We start from the raw sequence: 12167 nt of genomic DNA, 5'->3' as shown, positions 1-12167 counted from the left end.
ATAATATTAAGAGTCAAAAATAAAGGGCAGAATATAAAGAATTTGGAAAAAAATTGAACCTGAGAGCCACTATTTTTCAAAATTTTTAAGCATAAATACATTTTAATTTCCTCCCTATCCCCATAATTACTCTATTTGCTAAAAATACCTCCAGATTATGCCAAAACCAAGTATTTCTTCAAGAAATCTTTATAGAGCTACTGTTTAAACAAATGAACATTAATATTCTCACTGCTTTAATAATGGGCATTTGTAATAATGTAAGAGGTTAAGGGTTTAAACTTTAGTGACCTTTTATTCCTTTAAAGTGACCTGAGAGATCCAAGATGCAGAGGAGCAAGTAGAAGCTACACTAACCTCTTCTCAGGACCAATCTGGAATTATAACTACATTGTACAGAAATCATCCTGTATAACCAGCTGAACAGTAGCTGGAGAGAAGCCCTATATCCAAGGACAGACAGAAGAAGCCACTTCACCCCAAGGCTGGTAGAGAGTGTGGAGGAGGGCAAGAGGGTTGGCTGGGCTCCCATGGGCGGCAGCTGAAGTTCCGGAGGGATATTTCAGTGGCTGGGGGAGGTTCCCAGAGATGTGTGCGACTAAACCTGAAGCTGGGCTCCCTAGCCTACAGCACCAGAGTCAGAAAGGAAACCAGGTAACATGCAGGTGTGTAAAGTAGCAGGGTGTCTGTCCACCAGGGAAAGAAAGCTGGAGATGAAGAAAGCCTCTTAAAGAATGAATGCACAAAATTTCATTCAAAGCCACTTACCCTGGGCTCTGGCAGAGGGAAGGCAGAGTGGACTAGAGACACTTAAGGAGAGTCTGGGCTTGGTGGCTCTGAAGAGAGAACTGAAAGAACAGCTGCCAGGGTCTCTGTGCTGAGTCATTCCCCATACTGCGGAAGCCACCTTTCTCAGGCAGAAAGAGGACTCCTCTCTGAATGGCATTAGCCTGAGGGAAGCAATAGCCACACCCCCAAGAATTACTCTGCCCCACCCTATGGACCTTAAGCTGGACTGCTGATAATAGCTTGATTAGTTTAAAACTGATCAGTTTTGACAGTTGACTAGTTTAACAAAGAAGGCAGAAAATACGAAACAGCCAAAATGGGAAGAAAAAGCAGACCCCAAATGAAAGAACAAGAAAGAACAAGAGATTCTCCAGAACAACTAGATGAAATGGAGGCAATTTATCAGACAGAGTTTAAAGTAATGATCATAAGGATACTCAACAGCATGAAAAAAAGACATAGAAACCATAAAAAAGGACCAACCAGTCATAAATAAAGAATGCAATATCTAACATAAATAATATGCTGGAAGGAATAAAGTAGGTTAAATGAAGCAGAGGATTCAACCAGTGATTTGGAAGACAAGGAAAAAAAAAAAACACCCAAGCAGAGTGGCAAAAAGAAAAAAGATTGTTTTGTTTTAAATATGGAGAACTTAGGAAACATTTTGGACAACATGAAGCATAATAACATCCAAACCATGGGAATACCAGGAGGAGAAGAGAGCAAGCAAGGGATCAAGAACCTATCTGAAGAAATAATGACCAAAAACTTCCCTAATCTAGTGAAGGAAAAAAGACACACAAGTCCAGAAAGCTCAGAAAGTCCCAAACAAGATGGACTCAAAGATGCCTATGCTGAGACACATCACAGTTAAAATGACAAGGATAGAATCCTAAAAGCCACAAGAGAGGAGCAAATAGTTATCTACAAGGGAGCACCAATTAGACTGTCATCTGATTACTCAACAGAATCATCTCAGGCCAGAGGGAGGGGCATGCAACATTCAAGGCGATGGAAAGCAAGGACCTACAACCAAGGCTACTTTACGCAGTAAGGCTATCATTTAAAATCAAAGGAGAAATAAGGAGCTTCCCAGACAAGAAAAAGCTAAAGGAATTTCTTAACAACAAACAAGTACTTCAACAAATGTTAAAGAGGCTTGCTTTATGAAGAAAAAGGAAAGAGCCCGGGCTGGTGCGGCTCAGTGGACTGAGTGTTGGCTTGTGAACCAAAGGGTTGCTGGCTCGACTGCCAATGAGGGCACATGCCTAGGATGCCAGCCAGGTCCCCAGTGGGGGGTGCACAGGAGGCAACTACGCATTGATTTTTCTCTCCCTCTCTCCCTCCCATCCCCTCTCTCTAAAATAAATAAATAAAAACTTTAAAAAGAAGAAGAAGAAGAAAAGAGGGGGAGGACGGGGGGGGAGATAAAAATATGAATAATAAAATGGCAATAAATACATTTCTAACAATTTAAATACAAATGAATTAAATGTTTCAATCATAAAACAGTATGGCTGAATGGATAAGAAACAAGACCCTTACAAATGCTGTCTACAAGAGACTCAGTTCAGATTGAAAGACACGCACACACTGAAAGTAAAGAAATGGAAAAAGATATTTCATGAAAATGGAAGGAAACAAACAAACAAACAAAAGCTGGTGTAGCAACACTTATACTAGACAAAATAGACTTTAAAACAAAGGCTGTAGGAAGAGACAAAGAGGACCCACCAATCCCATTTGTAGGTATTTATCCAAAGAAAACCTAAACAATAGAAATAGAACAAATAGAAAATAGAAACAAATAGAAAAGACACATGCATCCATATTTTCATTGCAGCATTATTTACAGTAGCCAACCTATTGGAAGCAACCTAAGTGCTCATAAATAGATAAATAGATTAGAAGTTATGCATATATACAATGGAACATGACTCAGCCATAAAAAAGAATAAAATCTTGTCATCTGCAACAACATGGATGGACCTAGAGGATATTGTGCTGAGTGAAATAAGTCAGACAAATGCCATATGATTTCACCTATAAGTGGAATCTAAAAAACAAAATAAATGAACAAACAGAATATAAATAGACTCATACAGAGAACATTTTGACATTTGCCAGATTGAGGAGGTGGGGTTGGAGGATATGTGAAAAAGGTGAAGGGACTGAGAAGTACAATTTGGTATTTATAGAATAGTCATAGGGATGTAAAGTATAGCATAGGGAATATAGTCAATAATATTGTAACAACTATGTATGGTGTCCAGATGGATACTAGATTTATGAAAGTGATCACTTCTTAAATTATATAAACAACAAATCACTGGGTTGTACACCTAAAATTAATATAGCAGCATATGTTAACTGTAAATGAAAAATGAAAAATTATTTTAAAAAAACAACTTAGCAATCCCCGGCTGGGGTGGCTCAGTAGATCGAGTGCCAGCCTGCAAACAAAGGGTTGCCAGTTCCAATCCCAGTCAGGGCACACGCCTGGGTTCCAGGTCAGGTCCCCAGCTGGGGGCGTGCAAAAGGCAACCACACATTGATGTTTCTCTCCCTTTCTATCTCCCTTCTTTCCCTTCTCTCTAAAAACAAAGAAAATCTTTTTTAAGAAATAAAATTAAAATACAATAAAAAGCTAGAGTATACAAATCTATGTGCTATCGAGAAATAAAAGCACACATCCATACAAACACTTGTATACAAATGTTCATAACAGCTTCTTCACAATAACAAAAAACTGCAAACAACCCAAATGTCCACCAAAAGGTGAACAGATTAATTGTAATATAACCAAGCAATGGAATATTGGCAAGCAGTAAAAGAGATGAATCTCAAATAATCATGCTGAGTTAAAGAAGCCACACACACACAAAAAGTGCAAACTATGTAATTCCAGTTATATGAAATTCTAGAAAACACAGCCTAATCTATCACAAAAAGCTGCCCAGTGGTTGCCTAGGGACAGGGGCTGGAGCGAGGGGACTGACTGCAAAGGAGCTTCAGGAAACTTCTGCCGATCACTGTGGTGGAGTTTACCAACTATGTATGTTTGTCCAAACTCATCAAACTGTCCACTTACAATGGGTGAATTTTATATAAATTGTGTATACGTTATGCCTCAAAATAAACAAAATAAAGTCATAAGGCAACACTGCCTTTTCTATAAAGGTAAACCTTCTGCTTTCCATACTCACGGAAAGAACACACACAAGAACTACCATTCACTTAATGTTGTTGAGAAATCTTTATTACAATATGCGAATTTTGTAAACTCAGCATGAGGAAACAACCCAAAACTGCTAAGTGTCCTTTTATATCTCAGTCTCCTTTAACTAAAGACTCAAGGAAACTTATAAAAGAGTTTTTCAATTCTGAATAGAGGTACTTATTCTAGATAAAATTTAATAAGCAACACAGAGGTTAACCAGGAAATCTGTTAAGAAGCTTATAACCAGCCACAAGGTTACCTAAACCTGCAAGGTTCCAGAGAACTGTGTAAAAAAAAAAGAAAGGATAAAGGAGATTTAAGAAGATGCAAGAGCTTTTATACGAAAATTTAGACAAATTTAACAATGGTATTTTCAATTATTGTAATTCTACTTTCACATAAAGAACCCTGCAAGGATGAAGAATACAGAGATTATTCCTCAAAGCTGAAAGTAAGGAAACATAAAGAAAACATCCCTAATTTTTATCTCATGAAGTTCTCTCAAGAGAGGACCACTTACTTGGTTAATTCTTCTGAAAGAAAGATGTTTTTCTCATTAAGTCTCAAAAATTAATAAATATTTTACTTGTTTTATAATATTAAGCACTGATACTTTTTAAGTATACTTTCCTGTTGACACTTAAACATTAAAATTAAAATCTGCAACATAAGCAATAAATGAGGGCAAGGAGAAGAAAGGCGGTGTAAGCAATTTTCAAGTTCAAATAACTACAGCAATATGTAGCATGCATATTATATGGATTTGGTTAGTTCTGAGGTGATGTGCTACTACTTTATCTTCTACCTTATGTTGTCATAAAAGTCAATTCAGTAAATCACTCACTGCTTGAGAAAAGATATTTAAGATCTGAACTGGGTTAACCTTGCCTTTTGTAAAGTAAGAATAGCAGTAATTACCATATGTACTGTTTATTGTTCAAATTCCACACACATTTATACCTTCAAGCCTTTTTGGGCTCTAACCCTTCTACCTATCCTTCCACCTATGATGCCCTCTCCCTTTATTGCACCTGTCTGGATTTTTCCCCTCTCTGGCCACCTGTCTTCATTGGCACATGTTCCTTGAGCCCTTGAGCCAGAAGCAATCTCTGTCTTCTGAAATCCTATAGCTCTTTTCTAGTCTCTTATGGCACTTAACACTTTCTATCTTATACTATACTTCTTCAACTCCAGTAAACTCTCTTCTACTCTATCTTTGCAAAGAAGGTCCATGCTTTATTCAGCCCTGTATTTCTCATAGCACTTAGTGCCTAGAACTAAGCATATTTTGGTTGTGCTGCCTAGAATGGAGAGGAAAATATTCAACACTGTTTTTTAGGCATGTGTGCCTTGCACTGTCCTAAACAAATACCAATGATAGAGACCAATTCTAGATCTACTAGAGACATAGACATATAAACAGATTGATACAACGTAACTGCAGTGTTATAATAAGGGATGAATAGGGTGCTACAAGGGGAACATTACATATGTTGAAAATCATTCTAATTCCATAAATCATATTAGGAAACTAAGTCTAGATTTTTTTGAAGGGCCCAATGACTAACAAAGTTTCAAAAGTGGTATAATAAGGGCTCCTTAATCTTAAAAAAAATTTCTTACACTACACCTATGTAACAACCTTACTTGCAAAAAGGGAGTAGCAAATTCCCCTCTATTCTCAGCACAGCCCTCCACCAGGCCTGGCGTCACTATCTTTAAACAAACTTGCTCATCCCATACTTCTCACCTCTGCCTCAATTGTGCACCGGGTCCATACACCATGCAAAGTCCTTCTCAAGACCTACTTCTTGAACTCTCTATCACACATTACTACATCCTCCAAATGTATATTGTCTTATACTACTATCTGTACCTTTCCTTTTTAACAATGATAATAATAAAGTTAATTCTTAACTTTTTATATAATTTGGAGTTAGGCAGAAGTGGCCTCACATCCAAAACGTGCTACTGACTTGCAATGTAAAGTTGGGCAAGTTACAAAACTTCCTTTAACCTGTTTCCTCATCATTAAAATTGGGACTAACTTGAGTGATGCGTACGAAGTGCCTAATATACATGCATACTCATACATATATACATTGCATACATGGAGACTTAATTTTATTATTCTTTATTTTCCAAGAACAGAGAAACAAACTCTCTTCAAAAGGAGCAAGAGCAATGAAACATAAAGTGGGTACTAAAAATTGGACGGGTTAACACAAAAGACACTCACAGTCTTTAAATGTGCCCTCGAGACAACTCACACAAGACACCTTCGGTATAATTTCTCTTCTGTCTCCTAGTGTAAACCATGAAAAACTCAAAGGCAAACAAGAGACAGAGAAAGGTCCTACTGGTGGCCCTAACACCGACACCCTTCTCGAGAGTCTGTCTGCCTAGGTACAAGCAATGACGCTGTATGAAATGGTCGAGAGAATATCATCTATGACATAAATAAAATAATATACAAATTATTTTAATCTGCATATCCTTCGGAAGAAAGCAAAATCACTTCTTCGAATTTCAGCCTCAGGTGAGAAAGTCCAAATGGGATGGAGGCTGAGTCATCCATTGAATCATCAATCTCTGCCGCACTCGGGAACGGGAACACTATCGCAACGTTCTCCACGGGAGCCCCGGAGTCCCGGGCATCATCCCACCTTAAGCCCCTACCTCCGCCTTCCTAAAGTCCCCACCTCCGACGCACGTCCCTGCACTAGCCGCACCCAGTCCAGCCCTTGGCTCTGACCTGGGGTCAGGTATCCCCACACCAGGGTCCCCACCCCAGCCCCTCATCCCAATTCTGGATCCTACCTACACCTCACACCGGCACTCACCCGGGCGGTGACCTTATACACCGTGTAGCCCCTTGGGTGTCGCTGAGGCTCGGTGACAGTGTAGAAACGGGCCAGGTCGGCACCCCGCTCCCGGGGAGAGGTCATCCTCCCGCCGCCTCTGCCGCCGCCGCCTGCCGGGGACCATCAGGGCAACCCGGCGCCGAGACTCTCCGGGTCCCCCAAACGGCGGCGAAGCGGCGGCCCAGCAGCTTGGGGGCGGTGGCTCCACAGCGGCGCCGCCGGCGCACTGCTCAGCTTCCGGCTTGGCAGAGAAGCTTCCGGGTCAGACCCCTTCTAACATCTAGCGGGAGGGAGGCGTCGTTTTCAATTCCGAACCTCATCGGGCCTGGGTTTTGCTAGTCATCGAGGACTAGATGGTCACACCGCCCCTCTCGCCCCAGCGGAGAACTGAGACGTCTCTACCAAGTCTCCTTGTGCGCTAGATCCGTCACCTTGTGGATTTTGTGACAGCTGTGACAGCCACAACACTACGCTAACAGCTTGGTCCTCCCGGTCCCTGTTCAGCTTGTGTACACTATTAAATAAGGGATGGAGAGATACGCTAGCCGAGCATCTTCTTTCCTAGCCGAGCATCTTCTTTCCTTCCCTATTCACGCTCTATCGCTTCAAATACCCACAACAACATCTGAACTCTCGGCAGACATAACCCTTTCTTCTTTCAATCTGGAATTCTGTCCACCCGTCCACCTGTCTTTCTACCTCTACAGCAAGCCCAACCCTATATTAATCTTAAAATTCATCCCCTCAGATTCTAAAAGCGGGAGTCTGCGTCTAACTGGGGGAAAATAAATCACAGGCGCTCTCAAGATTACAAGATAAGAGTCTCCGGTTTCAATTGACTGCTGTACACTGCTTGGCAATTCCTTTACCTTTTCCTTGATCAGGATTCTTTCTCATTCCCCTTAACGGTCATTCCAAGTCTTTGCCATTTTCTGCAATCCTCTGTTCCTCTTTTGCCTCCCTACCCTTTGCCCTCTGCCACCACTTCTTTAGGGGGGGGGGGGGAAGAGAAACCCTTAGCAACAAATAATCCCTCCATGTTCTCACATTTCCATTCTGATCTGATATGTAGACATAGCTCTTCCCTATTTTTAAGACTAATCATTCCACCTGCACTCTGAAACCTATCTTCTTTGGCAAACACTGTTTCATCAGTGACATCCCAGCCCTGCTTTCTGTACCTTTAATCGCTTCCTCACCACTGGCTCCATTTCTGCCTACATATACATAAATCTCTCATTCATTCATTCAACATGAATTCATTGCCCACTATGCACCAGACATCATGTTAATTGGGCATTGGAGTTAAAAAGAGAGTCCCTGTTCTCACATGCCATCTAGTAGGAAAAAACGGAGAACAATTAAAATTTATTGCAACAAGTACCATGGCAGATGAATATATTGAGTGCTATAGAACACATCTAATTCGGAATGGAAGATTAGCTAAGGTTTTCTGATAGATAGAGGGAAAACTGTGACTGAAAGGGAGATAGGAAATAGCCAAGTAGTGTACTCTGGGGAGGGAAGAGAATTTGATTTCCAGAGTTGTCACATTATTATATCCAAAATGTCCAGTTTTCAACAAAAAAATGGTGAGACATCCAAGAAGACATGGCCCATAATTAGGAAAACAGCAATCAATAAAAGCCATGAGAAAGCCTAAATGTTGATCTTTACTAGACAAAGATTTTAAATATGTTCAAAGAGCTAAAAGAAAGCCTGTCTAAACTGGTCAAAGCCAAAACCAAAACTGGTTCAGAAAAAAGAGAAAATCTAAATAGGCTTATAACAAAGAAAACTATTGAATCAGTAATTAGTGGTGATGATGGCACACTGTTGTGAATATACTAAAAACCACTGAATTACACACTTAAAAATGGTTAAAATGGTGAATTGTATGTTATATAAATTTTATCTCAATTAAAAAAAATTTACAATGAGAGACCACCTTTGAACTACAATAATGGCTAAATTTTTTAAAACTGACACTACCCAATGTTGATAAGGACAGGAGTTCCAGTTGGAACTTTCATAGGTTGCCAGTGGGAATTCAAAATGATACAGCCACATTAGGAAACAGTTGAGCAGTTTCTTGTTGTATAAACACACACTTACCAGATGTCCCAGCAATCTCACTCCTAGGTACTTTCTCAAGAGAAATAAAAATATATGTCCACATAAAGACCTATGTGAATATTCATAGCAACTTTATTTATTCATAATAGTCAAATTTCCACCTACCAATGCAGTACCAGAATAACTAAAGGAAAAAATACTGATAATAATAGCAATTTCACTCTCGGATATATTCCCAGGAAAAATGAGTTGGTACACCCATTAACAAAAGGCATATTTTTTAAAAAGTTCTAAGCATGATTATTCATAAGATCCAAAAAGTTGACACAACCCAAGTGTCAATCAGCAGTAAAATGGGTAAGTTAAATGCAGTATAAAGTCACACCATGGGATTTACATGGCAATGAAAAAGAACGAACTGCTACGTTAATCAACAAGGATAAATATTACACACATAATGTTAAATATAAGAATGTAGGTATAAGAGTACATAGTCTGTGATTCCATTCATATGAAGCTCAGGAACAATTAAATCTAATCTATGGTGATAGACGATAGTGGTTCTCCATAGAATCGGGGGTGGCGGAGTGAAAGCTACAATGGGAATTGCCTGGGAAGCACAGGGCAGACTCCTCTGGGATGCTGGAGGAGTTCTAAATCCTGTTAGTGGTTACATAAGTATAGACATATGAAAACATTTATCAAGCTAAACACTTAAGATTTATGCACTTTACGGTGTGTATGTTGTATCCCACTTAATAAATTTTTTTAAATTAAGAAAACATAAACTACCTTGGTCTTCCTAGCCCCCTCCAATTCATCCTTCATATTTCCATTTTTTTTTTATTTTTTTTTTATTAATTTATTTACTTTTTAAATACATTTGTCTCTGCCTTCCCCCCCCCTTTCCCTTGCCCCCTCCCACCTTCCCTTCCCTCCATTTTAATTATTCATTTTTAAAGCATATGCCATTATGTTTCTCCATTAAATTCTTCAGTGGATCCTGTGGCCATATTTCTATGTCATAGTTTTTAGGATCCATCGTGCCTGGTCCCTACTCAACTGTCAGTCTCATTTCTCTGGGGTTCAGCCAAACCCTTTGCAATTTGCACCCCCAGATCTTCAAGCCATCTGCTTTTTTTTTTTAATCCATACCAGCCTTCAGGAATCAGCTCTCTCAAAGACTGATTTCTCTCTGAAGCCCTCTTAACAGTCTCCATCTTTTTTTCCCCCAAAAGATTAGATGCTCCTTCCCCTACTGCTCCCACATCTCTATTCGACATTGCAGCTACAGCACCTGTTTCAGAGTCATGATATGTTGGCTAAGTTAGGACTGACAAGTTTTTATCCCATTACACTGTGAGCTCCTTAAAGGCAAGAGCTGTTTTTCCTTTGTATTCCTACCCTCAGTATCTGCTGCAGTGGACGGAAGATAAGAGGTATTTGCAGAATGCATGAACTCCAATGTTCTAAAGATTTTTTTCCTCCCAAATTAAATGTATTTTTATAATTATTTGTTTTATCTTCTTTCCCAAAGTCATTGCATATAACTACTGATACGAGCTTGTGACCAAAATGAAATAACAAATGTACCTATATTAAACTCATACATGTATTATCAGTCAAGAGCACAGAACTCAAGGTTTCGGGAAACCTTTGCTTTCTTGTTGAAGACCTTCCTTCAATTTCAATTAGATTTTTCAAAATACTGTAATAACCCAAAGACTCCCTTAAATCTTTTTTTTACCTCTAGGATCCCAGACTTTACAGGTTTAAATAACTATTTATGAACTAAAGAGTCATTAAAAAGAATAAAACGATACATACCTTACACTTTGATGTTAGCATTCATGAAAAACATACACTGCTTCCAGCTAATGTCTACTTTTGTCATGGGCAGAGTCAAAATACTTGGTAAAGGTATCACTAAATAATCATTTATTTATTCATTATGTAGACTAACAAAAGACATGGTTTTTCTCCCCAAATGGGTATTAGACAACCACCAAGTCTGTTGCCATTTCCTGCACGCAACTTTCTCATGCTTTCATCTGCCTTCCCATTTCTTAGCCTCCCCTCCTCTGCATCCAAAGAACTTTGCTGAGATCTGCCCTTGCCCTTGAAAACCTTCCTAGCAAGATAACTCTAAGGGCCCTAACACAGACCAAGGTGGGCAGCAAGATTATTTGTCAGAATTGAGCTCAGGTCCATAAGGTCCACAGGTCTCTACACTATAGGAACTCACAAATCTGCAAAGCTCCCAGTCTGAGACTGAGAGATGGGAATAAGAAAGGGATTAGAGGGAAGAGAAGGTCTAACCCCAAGTTTATATCCTGACTACCAGATTCCTATCATTTTTTTAAATCCTCACCTGAGGATATGTTTACTGATTTAGAGAGAGGAGAGGAACTTCGATGTGAAAGAAAAACATCAACTGGCTGCCTATCATACACGCCCTGACCGGGGCTGGAACCCACAACCTTTTGGTGTAAGGAATGATGCTCCAACCAAATGAGCTAGCCAGCTGGGTCTATCATTATTTTTAAAGCCTGGACAACAACAGTTTTAATTTAATCAGCCCATATAGGTTAAGAACTAAATGAGAAGTTCTAGCAAGGACTGGGGGCCATAATGTTTTCATCGAGGACCACTGCAGGACTTACACCCACAGAGGATTACATCAGCTTTCCAGACTGATCAACTGATTACTAGACTATGGGTAGATAACTACCCATAAATCTGCCTTGTTCCAAATTAAATCTTTAACTTGCCACCACTCTAGCAGGCTCAGATGTAATACTAGGCAGGAAAATTGAGACACAGTATGGAAAAAAAAAAGGATTCCACAACCATGAGGAATTAGGAAAGCACTGCACCAGACTACAAGGTTCTGCAGAGAACAATGTCACCATGACAACCTTGGATATTTTTTCAGAGAGTTGGTAGATTATACAGAAACATTTTCCTAAATTTGGAGGTTGAGAGTGAAGTATAGGAACATGCGTAGGAGTTAAAAGACATTTCAAATTCAGTAATGGCAATTTTTTTTAAAAGACATTTCAAATCTAAATTTTAATCTTTATTTTTTTAGTTTTTCCTTTCAGTCCACATGTTGCCATATCCTGTTCTTTAAGGGCAAAAGGGCAAAAATAATTTTTACCCCATGTTTATATGTAAGTGTTGGGTACTTGTAAAATATGATTATGTAACTTCAT

At 39.3% G+C, this 12167-nt stretch overlaps 1 protein-coding gene across 4 annotated transcripts in view; it reads right to left on the bottom strand.

The window, feature by feature from the left end:
- The window catches only part of RPS6KC1 (ribosomal protein S6 kinase C1), a 149902-nt gene extending 142800 nt beyond the window's left edge, over window positions 1-7102 (bottom strand). For all 4 annotated transcript variants that reach the window (XM_054587630.1, XM_054587629.1, XM_054587628.1 and 1 more), the window contains exon 1: window positions 6856-7102. In XM_054587630.1, coding sequence (XP_054443605.1) covers window positions 6856-6960 — 105 coding nt within the window. In that variant the 5' untranslated portion in view covers window positions 6961-7102. The remainder of the gene's footprint in view (window positions 1-6855) is intronic.
- Window positions 7103-12167: the final 5065 nt, after the last annotated feature.

This window comes from Pteronotus mesoamericanus, unplaced genomic scaffold (genome assembly GCF_021234165.1).
Source record: "Pteronotus mesoamericanus isolate MK-2021 breed Mesoamerican mustached bat unplaced genomic scaffold, CSHL_Meso_final scaffold_1186, whole genome shotgun sequence".
Classification (NCBI taxonomy): domain Eukaryota; kingdom Metazoa; phylum Chordata; class Mammalia; order Chiroptera; family Mormoopidae; genus Pteronotus; species Pteronotus mesoamericanus.
The sequence above is the reverse complement of the archived record's forward strand: the minus strand, read 5'-3'. Positions and strand labels throughout refer to the sequence as shown.